General features: G+C 44.1%; 1 protein-coding gene across 10 annotated transcripts in view; it reads left to right on the forward strand.

The window, feature by feature from the left end:
- Positions 1 to 21,153, forward strand: part of CPVL (carboxypeptidase vitellogenic like) — a 195,769-nt gene that overhangs the window by 72,441 nt on the left and 102,175 nt on the right. For all 10 annotated transcript variants that reach the window (XM_073009015.1, XM_073009010.1, XM_038004781.2 and 7 more), the window contains 3 exons: positions 15,388 to 15,502; positions 16,439 to 16,497; positions 18,829 to 18,908. In XM_073009015.1, the coding sequence (XP_072865116.1) occupies positions 15,388 to 15,502; positions 16,439 to 16,497; positions 18,829 to 18,908 (254 nt within the window). The remainder of the gene's footprint in view (positions 1 to 15,387; positions 15,503 to 16,438; positions 16,498 to 18,828; positions 18,909 to 21,153) is intronic.

Below are 21,153 nucleotides of genomic sequence, written 5' to 3' on the forward strand. Positions count from 1 at the left end.
TTTCTTGGACCCTAGAGAGGGCTTCTTCTTTCTTCGTCATTGTTCCTGTTGGGGTGAGGCAAGCGAGATGCCTAGAGCGTCCGATGTAAGGAGACGCTCACCCTGAGGGTCATACAAGTGCAAGGTCAGCACTGGAGCCTGAGCACCCTCCAGTCTCTTGCTGGTGCCTCCCATGGGTAGAGCCCAACTGGGAGCCGAGTGGAGTTGGGTAGTTTAGCCCGTAGAGGTCTGCCTAACAGGGCACAGAGCAGGATGGAGGAGGGTGGATAACGGGCCTTCAGTCTCTTAAACTTTATGCCTTTCAGAAACATTCTGTGTGTGTGCATTTTTTATATCATATCTATTGATGCCATTGAATGCAGTCATTTATCTGCAGTAACCTGTTTATATTAGTTTTCTCTTGCTGCTATAACAAATTGCCACAAACTTAGTGTCTTAAAACAGCGCACATTTTATTTCACAATTCTGCAGGTCAGAAGTCTGACATGGGTCTCCCTGGGCTGAAATCAAGGGCCAGTAGGGTTGTGGTACTTCTGGAGGCTCTAAGGGAGAATCTCTTTTCTTGCCTCTTGCAGTGCCTAGAGGCTCTTCACGTTCCTTGGCTCATGGTCCCTTTCTCCAGCTTCAAAGCCTACAAAGGCAGCCTGAATCCTTCTCACATCACATAATCTCCATGGTCATGTTTCCTTCTCTGACTCTTGTTTTCTACCTCTGTCTTCTAAAAGGACTCTTACGATGACATTTGGGCCACCTGGATAATCCAGGATAATCTCCCCATTTTAAGGCCAGTTGATTAGCAACTTTAATTCCATCTGCGACCTGAATTCTCTTTTGCCCTGTAACCTAACATATTCTAGGAATTAAGACACAAACATCTTTAGGGAGTTGTTATTCTGCACAAAATGGATACTTGAAAATTTGCCTAGATTATTGAGTCTCAGTATGTTTTAATTCTTACATGTTATTGCATACAAGAATTCTCTGACTTCCCCCAGAGATTCTGACTTGTAAATTGGCAGAGGCCAGCAGGTTACAGAATTACCAAGCGAACCATGCTCTGTGAAACCATCACTCCAGCCTATGGGCCACTACCCTCTGCCTGAAGCTCCTGGCTGGAAAGTGACCAACACACCTTTTACCAGAAAGAAATGCCTAGAGCAGCCAAACCCAGACAGGGGTGATGTGTTGCCCATGTTGAGGGGTGAAATGAGGGAAGTGAAGAGACCAATGCAGCCTGTGGAGGTCGGCTTCCCTAATCCAGCTTGCGGATTCTGTAAGACCTGTTAGGACTGCTTCCCCATCTTCTTTCCACTCTCGTCCTCCTCCCCCACTCTAGCTGGAAAATACCAATTCCTTACTTTCCCTTCTGCTTTGTTACTTGTTTATGACACCAGTCAGTTCCTTATTACCTTCTGAATGTTGTCTTCTTTGGTAATGATCCAGATTTGTAAAAACAGGAACTAAGGGTGAGAGAAGAGATCAGATGGAAACAAAGCAAAAACCCAGTTTTTTTCTTTCTCAGGTTGCCTCTGGTCAGGTGAACAGCTGTGTCTAGAATGTAGGTGGTGCTTTGGCACCATAAATCTGTTCAGGGAAAGGAGTTTAGTTTGCATGCTCTACTGGTTGCCAGATTGAGGTCTGAAAACCCCCTTCATTAAACAATGACTGGACTGCTGGGTTTCGCTTTTTCCCCTTAATTAAATGAAAACCTAGCTGTGCATCCCCTGACCAGGTTATGTTCTTTTGAGTCCAGTACTGTAGCCACAAACACAACCTAAGATGATCCCAGGAGACACAACGGGAAAGAATGCCTTTAAGTACATGGTGTTCTAGTGAAAGTGATAGATGAAGCTTTAGGACAAGAAGGGCAGAGATGAAAAAACGGTACCCACAGATGGGTACCACCATGTGGCAGCCAAGATAGATTGTTCCAAGACCTCTTACCAGGAAGCCCACATGCAGAGCCAGATAGCTGAGGCTTCTGGCTATAAATTTTGGAGTCACACCAGTTTGGGTGAAGGAGATAAAGCAGGTGTGACAAGCAGCAGCAGTGGTCACTGAGACGGGGGGAGTCCTTTGTATTTGGCAGAGATATCAGTTCTTTGTCTATCATAGGGAAGCAGCTGATATTGTCACCAGGAGAGAAACGACCCCTTTAAAAAACTGAAGGTAGAGAAAATAAGAGATCCAGGAAGGATGCCACACTTGTCGTATCCTCTGAGTGTTTTTTGGGGGGGATGCTGTTTCTCAAATTAGTTTTGTTTTCCTGTTATTGCTCTGAGACTGCCCTGTTATTGTATACAAGTCAGAACAGAATAAATTCCAGAACTTGAAATTGGTGTGCAGTGGGAATACAACCTGCAAGAGAAAGGAGTAGGCATTTTGTATGGTATAAAAAGTATAAGGAAACCAGCAGAAATGTAGCAGTTATAGCTGCTGGTAATTGAACACTGACTATGTGCTAGGCACTGTGCATTTTCTTATCTAATCCTTACCTGAACCCCATGAGAAGGCATTGTTATCCTCATTTTATAATAGAAGAGATTAAATAATCAGGCCCGAGTTACTCAACTAGAAATTGGCAGAACTGGAATATAAAATTAGGCCTCTGATGTGGAAATCCTTGATCTTGGCCGTCATGTGTTAGATCTAGAGAAAACGAGCTGTGGAAGGCACTTGAGTATAGTGACTGAAAGTACAGTCTCTTCAGTAGGTCAGACTTGGATAGAAATATTGGCTTCACTATTTATGCTAAAGGTGACCTTGGGGACATTTCTTAGTGTCTCTGAGTACTGGTTTCCTCATTTTAAAATGGGGATCAGAATACCTACTTGGCAATGGTTTTGAGACAGAAGAGATAATAGGGGAAAGCATTAGAGTGGTACCTAAAACATAGTAACTATAGTTGCTATTGTCATTATTTCATTATGATTATGATTATTATGGTTATTATTTTTAAATTATTAACACAAATAATGTCAAGAACTAAGCGGGTCACAATTTGAGAGGTTAAAGATGACAGCAAATAGAGGGAAATTCTGAATTAGAAGAACCTGAACCCCAGCCATCAAGGTGGATTCATTGCTACCAGGTCAGGAAATTACTAAGTGAAACTGGGATTTTTCACACTGAAGAAGATAAAAAAGACATAGAGATTATTACTCTTTAAAGTTAGCATCCTTCTCATTGGAAAAAAAAAATTGCTAGTATTGGACTTTATCTTATAGATACAGGAACATAGATAATTCATTGGACACATTTAGCCAAAACCTTCAGATCAGTTACCTCAAATGCCGTGGAGCCAAAACCTGGGGCATTTAGAGTCAGGCCTAGGCCTCTTTACAGAGGACCCCACCTTGATCGTCAGGCCAAGAGGAAAGGCCCAGATTCCTGGATTTGAGAATCTAGTGTCTGTGAAAGATCAGGATCACATTGGTGAGGCCCGTGAGGTGCCGGGGCAACCTGTGAGAAGGACTCCCGCTCAGGATCCTACAGGCTGGGCCCTGCTGAATCAGATACTAGGATGATCAGATAGCACAATACCCTTGAATCAGCAGTCAATTGGAGGGAAAATGAACCACTCTAATGCTCCTGGTCCAAAACAAAAGGCGTTCTCTCTGGCAGTAGAAGAGCATGTCCCAAAGGTGCCTGGAAGCCAACAGAACAGCCTATCCTCTGGGTTAAGTCGTGGAATCAGGCCCCACCATACTTCAGCATGGTGCCATGTACACTCCCTTATCTGCACATCTGAACTTCTCCGGTAACACAGTTAATGTGGAAGAGAACAGGAATTCCCAAATGTGCTACTGCTCATCAGAAATACCTGGGGAGCTTTGGAAATATGATAGATCTCCCAGCTCATTGTCTAGCTGCACCCAGCATAGATTCTGATTCTGCAGATCTGGAGAGGACCCAGGGATCAGTGTTTGCAATGTGCTCTACAGCGGTCCCAGTGCAGCGAGTCAGCGGGCTGGAATTTGGGAAAAGAGAACTAGAGGTTTGGATACAGGGATTCTAATTCCAAGTCTGCGATTCCCGGCTGTATAACTTGGGAGATGGCATTCGTATTCTCTGGGCCTCAGTTCTCTCCTATAGAAATAAAGATGTTAAACCTATTGGATTGCTAAGGCTCCATCCCAGCATTACATTCTGTGGTTCTATAGTTAAGTATAAAAACATCCAATAACTCCAAATCAGGATGTGGATTGAATGAAGGAGCCCTTGAACGTGTGGCCTGTGTGGTAGCCAGCCTTCAGGCTAGTCCCCAGTGCTCTTCACCTCTTGGTGTATGTGCTCTTGGGCAGTTCCCTCCCATGCTGAATCAAGGCTGGCTTTGTGACCAACATGCTAGCAGAAATGATGGTGTTTGACTTCCATGGCTACATTATAAAGGGCAATGTTACTTGTGCCTTGGTCTCTTGAGTCCCTCATTCTGAGGAGAGGATGCCGTATTGGGAGGACACTCAAGCAGCCCCATGGCTGAGCCTCTGTGGAGAGGAAGTGAGGCCTCCACCCTCCAGTGGGTACCAACCTTGGAAGAGGTTCATCTAGTACCAGTCAAGCCTTCTGATGACTGCAGCTGTGGCTGATTCCTTGACCACAGTTTCATGAGAGACCCTGAGCCAGAACTGCCCAGCCAGACACCCTCAAATTTCTGACCCACGGGAATCCCGAGAGATCAAAAATTATTATTGTTGTCTTAAGCCATTAAGTTTTGGAGAGATGTGTCGCATTAGATAACTAATATAGCTTCTTGTCTTGTACTTTTAGGCTGTGGCTGTGATATCTTGTGACAACTAGCATATACTCCCTAACCTGGAGGAAGGATAAGGACATAAGGAGTGGGAATTACTATGCCAGCTACTTTCAATTTTTTTTTTTTTTTTTTTTGTCTCTCAGCTCTAATTCTACCCTCTTCCCTTTTCTGCCATAATAGAGCTCTCAGCATTTCTCCTATGTAGCAAGCACGATATTAAGCTTTGTCAGTAGAGGGTGCTGGAGAGACATTGCAGGCGGAATTTGGCTTCTCTTTCTGTTTCTATGTCCTGCCTTTCGCTTTTTCTTGGCCCACTGCCTAGTCTGTTAGCAGTGTGTTGAGGTTGGGGGTGGGGACATCCAGTGGCACTCTGCCTTAGCTATGCACCCAGACCACCAAGACTCTTAGCAAGATGATATCCCTGGCTCTATCCAGGTGATCACCTGGCTGTGGCCTTCCCAGTGTGAACACCATACACCCTAGGCCTTGCCGGTGAGCAGACCCCCGATAGCCCTGCTCTCTCTGCAGCCCTCTCACTAGCTCAGCCATTTGCACCCCAGAGGGTTGTTCCCTCGGCGCTCCCAGTGTAGACACCGTGCACTCCAGGCTGTGCGCCACCCTTCAGGCAAGCAGGCTCCTAGCCTCCTGAGTCTCTCTGTGTCCACCTGCCAGTCACAGCCTACCTGTTCCTATTACCCAAGGATGGTTGGCCAGCTTTGGACCAGGGAACCCAGTGAACTTCTCAGCTACTCAGAGAGATGCAACCATACCTTCTCCAACGAGGCCTGGACAGCAGCCTTGGGAAGGATCCCCTCCCCACCATAAGGTCCATCTGCGAGCACTCCCCCTAGCCAGGGCATTCTTTGGAGTTCTCTTTATATATGTATGTTTAGTCCCCTGTTATAACAAATACTTCTAGATATTAACATTTCCCTGTTCCTTAGTGGACATAGGAAGACTACCCAGCATGCTGGTCTTTGGCCAGCACTGAGGATGTGGCTGTGGGAGAGCAGGCCCCTCTGGTGTTTCATCTTCACTTTTGCTCAGGGGTGTCTGTGATACCCATGGCTGGCTGGGGCCAGAGTAAACACTGGAACTTGTAACAGAATTAAAGGTGAATATTTCCAGGCAAAAAAAAAAAAAATTAAATAAAAAATTAAAATGACTCTGTGGTTTTTGACTTCTGATTGGGCCTTAACTGATGCAGGTACCATTCTAAATCTTTCTCCAGCCCTGAGACAGCAAGGGCTGGACTTGTGGTCTGGCCTAAGAAACGAGTAATAGCAAAGTCTTAGGAGGCGGGGCAGCCAGTCTTTCTGTCTCAGCCCTATTCTGTCTGAGACCGCAGGATTCCCTCATCTGTGCTTCATTCTTCTCCCTTGGCAGATCAACATGCTTTGCTTCTCCAAGCACTCGACCAAGTATGATCAACCTTTCATTTCCAAGTTTACCTGTCCTTGCATCATATAGCCAACAGAGATTAACTAGCACCCATGGCTGCCACAGTCTGGCTTACATCTTCTTCCTTGGTCCAATCAGCTCAGACTGAAGGTGCTGGGTATTAGCCATGATAAAAACATGGCTAGCAGGCTAGCCATGGATGAATGGAGACTCAGTTCTTAGAGAAGGGGACTGTTCTTAGAGAAGGGGACATGGACTGGACAGATTTATTAAAATATGTCTCAAAATATGTCTAACACAGGTAGATACAAATCCACCAGCAATGCAACAAAGATTTGGAGATCACAGATAATTGTCTTCTTCAAACTGATTCTGTTTATCTTCTCTTTGCTATGTACTTAATGGCATCAGGGATATAGAAGAATAGAGGGTATCAGAGACAGAATAAAAAGACAGTAGCTAAAGGTGATGTTATAGATCACCACCCATAGGTATATTTGAACACTCTGCAGAAACTTTTGCATGCCCGATTTCATTTGTGGAAATGAAATAACATAGACAGAAAGTAGCTAACTTTTGCATCAAGAAGGGAAAGTAAGGTGTCTTCTCCACACCTCCCCGCATCCACCCACTTCCCTATTCCTTATAAAGTATAAGTTTCTGGTAGGAGGCACAAACAGAACAGCCATAACTATCTCATGAAGGAATGAGCCAGGTAGAAAGGTTAGGAAGAAGAAAGTTAGGATTCTAATGGGGTGTAAGCTGGTTCAAATCAATGAGACAAGCCAAAGCTTGATGAGAGTCAGGGGAACTTGGGAATGACACAAGGAGGCCTCAAAACAAAAAAGGATTTTGAGACTGGATGCAGTGGCTCACGCCTATAATCCCAGTACGTTGGGAGGCCAAAGCAGGTGGATCACTTGAGGTCAGACATTGTAGATCAGCCTGGCCAACACGGTGAAATCCTGTCTCTAATACAAATACAAAAATTAGCTGGGGGTAGTGGTAGGCGCCTGTAATCCCAGCCACTCCAGAGGCTGAGGCAGGAGAATCGCTTGCACTGGGAAGGTGGAGGTTGCAGTGAGCCAAGTCGTGCCATTGCACTCCAGCCTGGGTAACAAGAGTGAGACTCCATCTGAAAAACAAAAAACAAAAAAGATTTTGAAAAAATTAATTTTCTGTATGATGGTACCATGGCAGCAATCATGGTAAAGGAGGATTTAGTGAGTGGTCAACACCAACCACTTGAAATAAAATTTCTTTGAAAAACACAAATGTCTTTAGCAACTTGTGTGTATGTGTTGAGTGTGTATGTGTAGAGTTAAAACGTTATGTACCTCTTTAACAATTCTAGTCACAAAATTAATTGCTTTAAATAAAAAGCTCTGCCTTGATTAACACCATTAGTGTAGCAGTTGAAGTATTAGCTGAACTGGGATCTGTATGGCAAAATGGGAGTCCATTTAAACATACTTGTGGGAATTTAAAGACATTTACTTGGGGTACTAATGACTTCAATTAAGGTAGAACACATTACTTAAACCAAGCAAATGATCAGCCTCTGCATATAGAAGTGTGAAGAGGGCCTTAATTAATTTACTAATTGCACTTCTCATCTTAGGCAGTGCCATTGATGTGGATCTGTTAGTGGTTTAGTTGCTGTTTTCTCTAACCAAGCATGGCATTCCTTATTGGAGATAGGAGGAAAGGGGTGGCTAGGCATATGTAACCAGTCCTGAAGATTGGCAGATGCCTGTCTACTTTAAGTGACTTTCTGGTCCAAAATGTTGCCCTAACACTTGCTGAGATACCTAAAATTTCCTAGGGTCACTCCAATAAAGTCCTCTTATACAATAGAATCATGAGGCTGGGTATGTAATCCCACCCTGTAATCCCAGCACTTCGGGAGGCTGAGGCAGGTGGATCACAAGGTCAGGAGTTCGAGACCAGCCTGACCAACATGGTGAAACCCTATCTGTACTAAAAATACAAAAAAATTAGCTGGGTGTAGTGGTGCACGCCTCTAATCCCAGCTACTCAGGAGGCTGAGGCAGGATAATCACTTGAACCTGGGAGGTGGAGGTTGCAGTGAGCTGAGATCACGCTATTGCACTCCAGCATGGGTGACAGAGCAAGACTCCATCTCAAAAAAAAAAAAAAAATATGTTCTTAAAAGTACTGAAATTGGCAAGTTTTTAGCACCCTCCTAGTCAATATATTAACTTACTGTTTCAGTGATATGCATACGGTCTGAGCAAAGGGTTATCTCTATTCTCTCTCTCTCTCTCTCTCTCTCTCTCTCTCTCTCTGTCTCTCTCTCTCTCTTTCTCTCTCATATGCAAAGGAGGGCCTGGAGAATAAGGGCTGGTAGAGCATGAGGGTGGAAAGGAAGACTCAGGGCAAAGGTGATGCTATCCAGGGAGGGTATATCAACCTGGGGAACAATAGGGCAGACAGGATTTAGTATTAGTTTTGTTTCAATGAGTTTCACTTTCTTTGAATGACATTCCATTAAGACATGGAGTAGATTTTTCACCATCATTGTGAATAAGCAATGGAATTTGCTAATGTGAGAAATTGTGAAATTTCCCTTTTGTAGAGATTCTGGCAGAATAGATAACGTCTCTCCTGGGCCATTCCTTCTGGAAGAAACCCTGAAGAAAGAGTGTCCAAGTTCATGGATTGGTCACCAGGGGTCGCCAGAAGAATCGAAAGGGCTTCTGAGGCAAAGCCATAGTTGCTTCTTGTTCTCCAATAAAGGGCCCAGGTTTGTGGGACCTGTGGGCCGACCCTCTTCTGTTGCTAGGGAGACTTCTCACTTAAGTATTTAGGATTCCTTTGTTCTTTCTTTAATATTTAGAACTTTTTTATCCCTTCCCTTTTAATCATCAGTTCTTACTGCAGGACTCTGACCTGTAAGTCATTAGTAGAGGTTTTATTTTCTTCTTTAATATGTAGTATGAGGGGATTACTCATATTTTAGATCTCAGCTCAAATGTTACCCCACCACCAGAGGCCTTCTTTAAGTGCTTAATCTAGTGTCTCTACATTCTTCTTTCATATCACTCATTTATTTAGTTACTTGTTTATTGCCTTCCCACACCAGCAGAAAAATCATCAGAGCTGACACTTAAATAGATGTGCCAGGCACTGTTCTCAGTGCTGTGCATATATCGACTCTAAAACTGCATGAAAACCTTAGGAGATAGACATTAATAGTATCCATATTTTCAATCAGAGGATGCTGAAACACAGAGGAGTTAAGTAACTTGCCCAAGGTCACAGAATTCTAAAATAGCATAGCTGGAATTCAAACCTTGGCATTCTGGCTCCAGAATCCACGCTCGTAACTATAAAGTATTCTATCTGCTCATGGGTGGGAGCTGGTCTGCATCCACAGCCTTAGACAATCCCTGTGAGTAATTGGCGTTGTATGTTAAATGAATTAATACCTTGTGGTAAATTCATAGAGTGCATACTGTTCAGCAGAATAATGGTATGTACTGATATAAAGAGATCTTCACAACATATTGTTAAGTGAATACAGCATATTAGAGTATAGCCTGATCCTATTTTTGGAAAAAAGCGTGTGTGTATATTGCATATATAAGAGCTACAGCATATGTATATATGTGTTTGTATGGAGGGGGACCATAGAGAAAAATCTGGAAGGGTAAGCGTAAGCATCTCCATGATCATCTCTAGGAAATAGAATTTGTCGGGGAAGAGGGGCTTTTAAAACTACCTTCAATGAAAAAAAAAAACAAAAACTTTTAGTTAGAATAAGTACTGTTTTTATAATAGAAAAAAATTTTAAGAAAAATGTTAAAGCTTTTTTTTTTTTTTTTTTTGAAACAGAGCCTTGCTCTGTCGCCCAGGCTGGAGTGCAGTGGTGCAATCTCGGCTCACTGCAACCTCCGTCTCCCTGGTTCACGCCATCCTCCTGCCTCGGCCTCCCAAGTAGCTGGGACTACAGGCGCCTGCCGCCATGCCCGGCTAATTTTTTGTATTTTTAGTAGAGACGGGGTTTCACCGTGTTAGCCAGAATGGTTTCCATCTCCTGACCTCATGATCCACCCACCTTGGCCTCCCAAAGTGCTGGGGTTACAGGCATGAGCCACCGCGCCCGGCCAAATTTTAAAGCTTTTGGAAAAATAAATGCATTAGTTGTGTTGCTTCATACACTTTTGAATTATAACTTCAATATAATAAATGTTTTTAAATTCCTGGATTTTGTAATGCTGTAGATGAATTAAAGCGGTCATTTCTTCATTCAGTCTTAAGTATTGCAATGTGGTTTTGTTCAGGAAGTCTTTTATTCTTTCCAAAGTTGAGAGTAGGGGAAGGGCTACATTCTCACAATTGAGAGCTGAATATATCACCCTAAGGATTGTCACAGAATAACCTCATGCCATTGTTATGGACATAATTAATATTATACTGCATATCATGACATTTGATGCCATATTATATTACAAAAGTCTGCATGCCGTGACACAACTGTCTTGGGCTTTTGGCATTGAACACCTTTATTTTCCAGATCTGACTTTCACATTTTATCACAGGTAAGGGTGACATTAGTTCACAGGTTGGTTGGCCCATCAAAGTAGAAAGATGTATGTGTGGGCTTTTCTTTAAAAACAGGCTTCTTCCAGGGTTTCTGAGCCTCATTCACCTCCTCCAGGAAAGTAAATCAGGAGCAAGGTCAACTGAGGCTGGAAGTGTGTACACAGATCTTGTTATTTAAGCATTCCAAGAATGCAGTGTCCTGTGCTTCAAAGTTGCATAATAAAGATGTTTGGCACTGAGGTGTTTGACTTGACTTTGTAATGTGGCCTCTCAGGGTCAGGCTATTTTTCTGAGTCCACAGGTCCGGTTCATTGTGCCAGGTCACAGGAAGGGACATGGAAGGCCAAGGGAGGATAGGGTGGAGGATAGGGGAGAACAGGCTGGAGACCAGAGGCCTGAGATATTTAGAGGGCAAACTCTCCATCCTCCTTCAGACCCTCAGCCCCGCCTACACATTTGAACCACCTGGGAGCTTTTGAGAAATACCGATGAGGCCTCCTCCCCACAGACCAACGGAATTGGAATCTCTGAGATTTGGACCTAGGCAGTAGTATAAAAATACTACTCTCCAAAAGAGAAAAGCTCTCCAAAATATTTTAATGAGCACATTGCGGCTTCTAGGAGTTCACATGTAGTTTAGGAAGGAAGTGGGGCTGGATATCCACTGGAATCAGTTGGACTCACAGCATCTCATATTCCCTGGGAGGCTGGGAAGAGCAGGGACTATCTTCCACCCAGATCCCATTGTTTTTCCACCTCTCATGTGTGTAATTTGCTCCTACTGCTGAGTGAATACAAGAGGAACGTGATACTGGTGTGTGGATCTGAGAGGAGATAAAAATCACTTATTTAAACAAAAACACACAGTCAGTTCCACAGGCAGGTTGGGGCAGAGCTGGTTATTTTTATTCGGCACATTAGAGTGTACAGCATCATTTCATGTACGTTTGCTCCTCAGAGCCTTCAAGCAATCCTGTGGGGCAGGCATTATGGTCATTTGACAGATGAGGAAACTGAGGGCCAGGATGGCACAGCTGTTATGTGGCCAACTGGAAGCACAGCCTGTCTGGCTCCCCGTTCCAGGGCTCACTCTGCTTCCAAGCAGCAGCTTTAAAACGCCGTCATTGATTTTCATTTTTTCTGCTTTGACTTATTTTCATTATTATTTGAGATAGAGTCTTGTTCTGTTGCCCAGGCTGAAGCGTAGTGGCATGATCTCGGCTCACTGCAACCTCTGCCTCCTGCGTTCAAGTGATTCTCCTGCCTCAGTCTCTTGAGTAGCTAGGATTACAGGCACCTGCCACCATGACTGGCTAATTTTTGTATTTTTAGTAGAGATGCGGTTTCACCATATTGGCCAGGCTGGTCTTGAACTCCTGACCTCAGGTGATCCGCCCTCCTCGGCCTCCCAAGGTGCTAGGATTATAGGCATGAGCTACCGTGCCCAGCCTCTGCTTTGACTTATGAGACAAAACCCTCATTCTGTTGATTTGTTTATAGACATTTGAACACTTGAGGCAGGGGGAGTAACTAGTAAAACTGATCGGGGAAGTTGTGGGCTACAGGAGCAAGAAAAAGCCACCACATGGCCCACTTTCTTATTCTGTCATTTACAGATAGATTGTGTTCAAGCCATCTACAAATTCCTTGTGTTTATCTATTATAGCAATAGGTAATATTTGGAGAACATATGCTATAAAGCTGAGGTTTATGAAAAGGAATTCATTTAATCCTCCCAGCAAGCATACAGTGTAGCTACTATTATTGATCTTTTTGGTTTTTTTTTGTTTTGTTTTGTTTTTGAGACGGAGTTTTGCTCTTGTTGCCCAGGCTGGAGTGCAATGGCGCAATCTCGGCTCACCGCAATGTCTGCCTCCCGGGTCCAAGCGATTCTCCTGCCTCAGCCTCCCAAGTAGCTGGGATTACAAACATGTGCCACCAGTCCTGGCTAATTGTTTTGTACTTTTAGTAGAGACAAGGTTTTCCACGTTGGTCAGGCTGGTCTCGAACTCTTGAGCTCTGGTGATCCACCCGCCTTGGCCTCCCAAAGTGCTGGGATTTCAGGCATGAGCCACCGTGCCTGGCCTATTGATCCCGTTTTTATGGGTGGGGAAACTGAGATCCAGAGAGCTTAGGCAACTTGCCCAAAGTTTCACACTGGTAGGTAGTAAAGCCTAGATTTGAATCCAAACCGTTTGGGGCAAGAGCTTCCGCGCTTCTTCATTATGTAATACTGCGCTGACCCCTGGAGCTTAAGGCCTGCTCATCAGAGGCCCCAGTAGGACTCTGGGCTTCTACCATTTCTACCTGTTTCCTTAGTCATAATAATCATTTATATTTATTGTGCTTTTATCATACATTAGACATTGTTCCAAAGGCTTTAATTATGTCACTTAATTTGTTAACGCTCAAGAATGAGCCCGAGAGGTAGCGCCTCATAGGAAGGGTGTGTCCCAGCTCATGGCCATTCTTACCAGCCCCTATCTTGTAGCAGGTCCCCCTGTGCCCCTTCCAAAGCCGTGAAAGACTCTGTCAGGCTCTTGGTGACTGGGAAAGAGAAGTTCCTCTATGCCCTCTGTGGCCATGGTTAGAACTCTGCTCAGCTCTTCCTGCAGGTCTTGGTGGTGGCATCCCAGTTACCTTCTTTTGAGTCAGTCTTGCCTTCTGCCTCAGCCTTCTCCCGCCATCCAGGTCAATGGAACACATCCACTCAGATCTTCCAACGACATCTTGATTTGTCTATACAGTCAGGCCAAGTCGGAGGTAGCGGGATTTTATTCTGGGCTGAAGCCAGGGGATCCTTGCTGACTAACCATCCAACGAGCCACGCCATCATGCAAGGACCCACTGTTAGGTGCTGCTGGAAGCCAAGCCGGGGAGCCAAGTAGAGCTTTATTCAGGTGGTTCTGGAGGATTCACCTGGCGACCGTGCCTTCTTCCCTTTCTAGGTCTGTTCTGGCGAGAGGGTTTCCCTTGTCATTTCCCTCGTGCACAGCTCTGCTTCCTGACTCTGCTCCTGGCTGGATCCTTCTCAGTTTTCAGGGCTCAGGGCAGCCCTCAGACCTCATTGAAGCCTTCGCTAGTCACGTTCTCCTTTTCAGCCTCCAGTGACTCTTAAATCACCAGTATTTCCTTTTCACACTCTCCAATCATTGTCTTTATTTATTTATTTATTTATTTATTTGAGACAGAGTTTCACTCTTGTTGTCCAGGCTTGAGTACAGTGGTGCTATCTCAGCTCACTGCAACTTCCGGCTCCCTGGTTCAAGGGATTTTCCTGCCTCAGTCTTCCGAGTAGCTGGGATTATAGGCATCCGCCACCATGCCCAGCTAATTTTTTTATTTTTAGTGGACATGGGGTTTTGCCGTGTTTCAGGCTAGTCTTGAACTCCTGAACTCAGGTGATCCACCCACCTCGGCCTCCCAAAGTACTGGGATTACAGGCGTGAGCCACCATGCCCAGCCTTGTCTTTATTTTTTACTTACTGCCTATATTGCCCATGCAATTCTAAGTTCCAAGAGGACATGCGTTTTCTTCTTCACTCACTGTTCTGTGTACCTAGCTCCCCACACTGTGCCTGGCCCTTAATGGGTGCTCAGTAAATACACATTGAATGAAATAGTTGAAAAAGTCTCTGTCATTGAAGGTGATGGTATTGACACTACGGCCAGTAGCTCATTTTCAACCTCACAGCCCCGCCAATACCCCTTTCTAGTTCATGTCTCCCACATCTCCTAAATAAATCTGTACCTTGTTCAGGGATTCGTCATTGTTATTTGCATTGGCTAAAGGCCCCTGGGGCCTGTCTGCTCCTCCTCATTTTCCATGGTGTTGAATGAAGTTGTCCTTGTCCCTATGAACATTCTTTTTTTTTTTTTTTTTTTTTTGAGACAGAGTCTTGCTCTGTCACCCAGGCTGGAGTGCAGTGGCACAATCTTGGCTCACTGCAACCTCTGTCTCCAGGGTTCAGGCGATTTTCCTGTCTCAACCTCCCAAGTAGCTGGGATTACAGGTGTGGGCCACCACGCCCGGCTAATTTTTTGTATTTTTAGTAGAGACAGCGTTTCACCATGTTGGCCAGGCTGGTCTCTAACTCCTGACCTCAGTTGATGGCCGCCTGCCTCGGCCTCCCCAAGTGCTGGGATTACAAGCGTGAGCCACCGCGCCCAGCTATGAACATATTCTTAGTGAATAAAATCAGAAAGGCATTTGGGCTCTCAGTGCAGAAGGGAAAGTGTCGCTGAGAATGGATTCTTTGTTGTGCCTCTGTTAGGAATATGCATGTTAAATGGAAGAGTCCTGAAGAGTCCCTTTTTTAGTTTAAACAGCTAAAAAAATATAACCATGCCCTAGGCAGTATGCTAGGTGTCTGGCAGCACAAGCCAAGCATCTACATTTAAGGGACTTTCTGTCTGTTGGTGGGAAAAGACTTGACTGCATGACAAGAAGACACCAGCATATGAGGCACAGTCTCATTCACAGAACCAAAGATGATCAGTACTTTGCTTATAGCGGCGAATGGTTACTGAGGTCTGGGGAGGTTTCATGGGATTTAGTCACAGCCCTGTAACACAGAGAGGATTTGGGTAAGTTTACTTGTGTGTGTTCTGTAGCCTTAGTGAATGTTCTGTGTGGTCACTGGTTTTATTGTTTCCTCTAGATACAGCCAGAAGATGCCCCAGTAGTTCTCTGGCTACAGGGTGGGCCAGGAGGTTCATCCATGTTTGGACTCTTTGTGGAACATGGGCCTTATGTTGTCACAAGTAACATGACCTGTAAGTATCCCTTGCACTATATTTCCTATAGAATCTTTCATCTGAGCCTCATATCTGCTCCAAAACTAATTTAGAGTAAACACAGAACCACTAGGACTAGCTTAACTGTTCCAGATTACCAAAACACAACTTTCTGGCAATGTCCATCCGAGAAGGAGGAGCCTCAGGGCTGTGTCCTGACTGGGCTGCTGTCTCCCTTGAAATTTGGATGAAAAGTTCTAATCTGCTTTCTTGCAGTCTGCTGCTGACTCAAGCATTCTGGGTTTGCAGAACAGTTGGTATTTATTACAATTTGGGACAGCTCTTTGCAGGGGACTAATGGGTGGAATTATATTCCTAATTACTCACATGAACTACACACTTCATGGTTCAGTCACACTCATGATCTGATAACTTGGAAGCAAGACGCTATTCCAGGTGGGGGCTGAGGTGGAGGAAGGATAAAGAGCAACATCTGGCTGTCACCAAGTTTACCTTCATCTCATTTTTATTTTTTTAAATTTTGTTTTCTTTCCCCTGGGTTAGAATTTGGAGTGTGAGCCAGTTTGTGACTCAGTATAAAGGCTTATGTGCCAGTTTTGTTGAAGTAGTTCTCTTCAAGAGATGGAGCCTTAAGGAGGATTGATTTAATTGGACATACGGATATTATTGCAGAGGTGGTTGGTGGGTGTTTTTTCATGTTCCAAGCTTTCATTGGGTTTTGTTTCCAAGCTTTATCTCAGGTGTGGAAACGCTCTGGGCTGGGGGAACGTGAAGGAGAGGAGTGGAGAGGGTAAAGGTGCAGGTGCCTGTTCCCCACCATGACAGTATGAAGCACTGTTAGAGGGGACACCAACAGCTCACGAGGACCGGGGAGTGTGTTGGGCTTCTGACCGCTATGAGGCCTCGGTGGAATGCTTGTCCACTCTATCTCACCCCTCTTCTCTGTTTTCACAGTGCGTTACAGAGACTTCCCCTGGACCACAACGCTCTCCATGCTTTACATTGACAATCCAGTAAGTCTGGGATGATCCTGTGAGCTGTCAGTGCTGGCCTCTCCTGTCTTTTACTTTTTCCTTTTTATTAAGTACATTTAAAAAAATAGATTTAGTTTTTCCTTTTCAAAATAGAATTTGATCTGTGAAATTAAAACCATTTTGAGATTTAGTTATTCTGTTAACATATATAATCATATCAGAGTTTGGCAGTTTTCCTTGCTGCGTTCTCTCATGTCATTTTTTTTTCTATTGAGAGGGAGCCTTGCTGTGTCGTCCAGGCTGGTGGCTCACTGCAACCTCCGCCTCCGCAGTTCAACCCGATTCTCCTGCCTCAGCCTCCCAAGTAGCTGGCACCTGCCACCACACCTGGCTGATTTTTGTATTTTTAGTAGAGATGGGAGTGGGGGGTGGGGGTGTTCACATGTTAGACAGGCTGGTCTTAAACTCCTGACCTCAGGTGATCCACCCGCCTTGGCCTCCCAAAGTGATGGGATTACAGGCTTGAGCCACCGCGCCTGGCCCGTTTCCTTATTTTTAATCCTATGAGATGTCCTGTCCACTGAATTAGATAACCCAGGAGGAGGAATTTGTTTCTTTTCACTGACAGTATGGGTTCCCTATATAACGGGTTATTACATAGTGTCAGAACTTCTAATCTTTCACAATCTTCTAATCTTTCACATAGAGTTATAGATACACAAAGTCAAAATGGGTCTCCTTCACTTTTTTTTTTAAATTTTTATTTTTTTGAGATGGAATCTTGCTCTGTCACCCAGACTGGAGACCTCCACTTCCCAGGTCGAAGCAATTCTCCTGCCTCAGCCTCCCGAGTAGCTGGGATTACAGACTTGCGCCACCACGCCTGGCTAACTTTTGTATTTTTAGTGGAGATGGGATTTCACCATGTTGACCAGGCTGGTCTTGAACTCCTGACCTCAAGTGATCCACCCACCTCAGGCTCCCAAAGTGCTGGGATTACAGGTGTGAGCTACCGCTCCTGGCCTCCTTCACTTATTAAGACAAGCAGAATGCTTCATCTCTGGACAAAAGTGATACTCTCCTTGGGGAGGTCTTCTGATTTGGTTCTATTAAGGTGCAAAATAGGAGAGAAACTTAGCATCAGCTTCTACAGATTTGGAGTATCTTTGTGTCCTTAACTAAAATCTTTAACTTCTTTCACTTTTCAGATGGTCCAAAGAGAACACAAATAAAATGGGAAAAAATGTCAACATGCTCGTTCCCCCTCCTTGTTTTGTCAGCCTTCCATTTTCCTTGTCCACAACTGTGTATTTAAATAAAAGATGAATTAAACATCCTTGTGTGTTTGGAAAACAAAAACAAAAATACAAAAATCTTTATACCAGATAGGGAGTGCATTCCTTATGCAAATTGTTGACATAAAAATAGTAGCTGCTTCTTTTAATTTACAGTTCAGTTGTCTGTGAACTTCCAGGTATAAGAAAATATTAGTTTAAAATTAGTCTTAATTATGTTAAAACTCCTTACCTACTGAAGATGAAATGGCTTAATGGCCATATTTCTTGAAAATAAAGAAAAGAAGGGGCAGGAGGAGGAGGAGGAAGAAGAAGAAGACAACGTATAACTACCTTTTTCTCCAGCCTAGAGAGTTTCTTTTTTTCTTTTTCTTTTTTTTTTTTTTTTTTTTTTTTGGAGACAGAGTCTCGCTCAGTCACCCAGGCTGGAATGCAGTGGCATGATTTCAGCTCACTGCAATCTCTGCCTCCCAGGCTCAGGTGATTCTTATGCCTCAGCCTCCCCAGTAGCTGGGATTACAGGCACCTGCCATCATGCCTGGCTAATTTTTGTATTTTTCATAGAAATCGGGTTTCACCATGTTGGCCAGGCTGGTCTTGAACTCCTGACCTCAGATGATCTGCCCGCCTCAACCTCCCAAAGTGCTGGGATTACAGAAGTGAGCCACCACACCGACTAAGAGTTTCTTCTTGGCAGGACAGAGCAAAGCACTCTCCAGGGAGAGGAGACAACTTTGGATCTTTTGATACTGTAGCAGGGGATGGAAAAGATTAATTCTTCTTCCTTAAATCAACATCTGGCAGAGTCTCCACTGAGGACCAGGGCAGCTCAGCCCCTAACCCCAGGGCAAAGCTCTGTGTTGCTGTTTTGTTTGGGCTTTGGGGGGTAGAGAGAATAGGTGGCACTCAGCATCCTCCTGGGAGGAGGGCTAAAGGCACAGGGAGATGATGGCAAAAATCTGAAGTCTGAGCTTGGCCTTTGGAACAAGGTCGCCTTCCAGTGTGGGACCTCCCTGCAGGTCTCTAAGGCATGTGTTTCTCTGTATTTATACCTGCTTGTCTATTTCTTCTGCAGGTGGGCACAGGCTTCAGTTTTACTGATGATACCCACGGATATGCAGTCAATGAGGACGACGTAGCACGGGATTTATACAGGTAACATGCTCCCGCTTTCTCTTGGCCTTCTTCAGACCAAACATTTTTCTATCTCAACAGGAAAATTATTCTAGCGTTGGAATTATTATTGACTGAGCCTTATAGTCCAATTCCTGAAGATAATTTAGGGATACTTTCACATCCACACACGGCAGAATTTTTCAATTAAAGATTATTTTTTAAAACTTTCAACCAGACATCTGAAAGGTTTCTGCTTGTTTTCCAAAATTGTATTTAACTTTGCATTCTGGGGAGACAACATCTTTTCAGATATTTGTTTGTTTCCCAGGATTCTTCTTTTTGTGGCTTTTGGATGCAATTTTTTACTTTCTGCTTCTAGTTCACGACTTGTCCATGCTGAAAACTTAGCTTGTTAGTCTCTAGTATTCTCCCTTCTTCTTGTGAAAGTTTTCTTTTGCTTAAAAAAAAAAAAAAAAAAAAAAAGGAAAAATGTAAAGTTGTAAGTCTGGCCAAATAGTGTCCATATAATGTCTCCCTTTCTTTATTTACTCATATTAATCAGTGCTATTTTTAGCATTTTAAAAAAAGCAAGTGACCTTTCTTATTTGGTCAGATTTTTCCAGTCTACAAATTATTACTAGAGACCAAATCCTTTCTGGTCACTAGGGCGCCGCTTTATGCATTATAATAATTTACTAAATTATTATAATTATTTGCTAAAACAACCCTAGTGGCCAGAAGGAGTTAACTAGCTCCCTACCCCACACCTCCACCAAGCACTCTGTTAATTACTACCAATCCCCAAAGCCAAAGCGCATCTAATAGGAGTCAGAGTTCGCTGATCTCTGACCAAAGCTTTCCGTTTCACTTTTCTTTCTCTCTAAGGCAGATAGGTGGCTGGAGGGAGAGAAGAAAGAACTACTTCCAAGCCCCTTTCCCAAAGATCTCTCCCTCTGCCCACCTAGAAAAGAATATGGCTGTTGTCTTCTCCACTTTTGTTTTTCGCATGTTCCATGATTCAATCACTTCTACTCAGTGTCTAGGGGGATGCCCAGGACCCCACACTTCTGCTTCCATGTACAGTGGGGTCCTAGGGACATATTTGCCAAGTTCCTGGTGGGGTGTTCCCCCCAGCACCCCCTCCCCTTCCCTCCACAGACGTGACGGACAGCAGTCCTCCTCACAGGCTTCCTTAGAGCCAGGGCCAGGGCTCTCTTGGCACCGTGTGCTCTCTTTCTTCAGATTAGAGACCTACTCCCCGCCCCCACCTCCCATCCCTCTTTGGTTTAAATCCAAACAAGCTCAGTGGTTAACTAGCAAACACCCTGAGGGCAGAGGTTCTGTATTGAGGAGCTGCATCGGCCCCCTCTAAGACAGAGCATCACTGCCAAGCCGTTTCTGTCTCTGCTTCCCCTCCCCCGAAGACTGTTACAGCTTCCAGTTGCCCCTCCATATGGGGATGTCGACTGCTGACATGTGGTCCATCTCCTCTTGCCTGACATGTAAAGGGAACCTATTTCAAAGCATCTATTGTTTATAGCTGTTGTAGTTCTTTTTGCTTCGGGCTCTTAGAACTGGAAAATAGCTAATCAAGGGTAGTGCAGAAAACTGATTTCAGCTGTTTCCTTTATAGTTTACACTATTCGTTTCCCTTTGTGGCCACATTCTTCTCTCCAGCTCTCCAGATGGGTGTTTGGAATAAGAAGGTCGCTTCGAAACCTGCAAACGGGCTACTACAGGTTTAAAGAGTGGAGCTTTCATTTTCTCCCTTTGAAAACCAACTTTCTTTTTTCTGAAAATCCCATTCTTTTTGACTATTAATAGTGCATGGCTGTAAGGAGACATTTACCATTCACAGTTTTGCTGCTTTTGTGTTTGGAAATAAAACTTTTTCACGAACAAGATGTTAAAATACTCTCCCTCTTTTCTTATTTGGAATGTGCTATTTAGTCACAATGCCTCTCTGGTTTAAAAAAAATGATGAAATTTATTAACTTTGATTTGGAGTACACTAGCTGGTACCACTCTTCTTCTGCCATTGTTTACCAATTGCCTATTATGTGCCAGCTGCTGTTCTTGGTGCTGGTGAGACAGTAGTAAGCAATCCCCAAAGCCCCTGCCCTCCTGGTGCTTAGTCTAGTGGTGGACCTATAGTTATTTTCTTAGCAGCCAAATGTAAGTGCTACTATAGTTTTCTCCTACATGTTGGTTTGCAATAGGAAATGATATGTAGTGTTGCTAAACAAAGCTTCATAGCAATGCAGCTAGGAAGCAGGCTTCCTAT

This window comes from Chlorocebus sabaeus, chromosome 21 (assembly GCF_047675955.1).
Source record: "Chlorocebus sabaeus isolate Y175 chromosome 21, mChlSab1.0.hap1, whole genome shotgun sequence".
Classification (NCBI taxonomy): domain Eukaryota; kingdom Metazoa; phylum Chordata; class Mammalia; order Primates; family Cercopithecidae; genus Chlorocebus; species Chlorocebus sabaeus.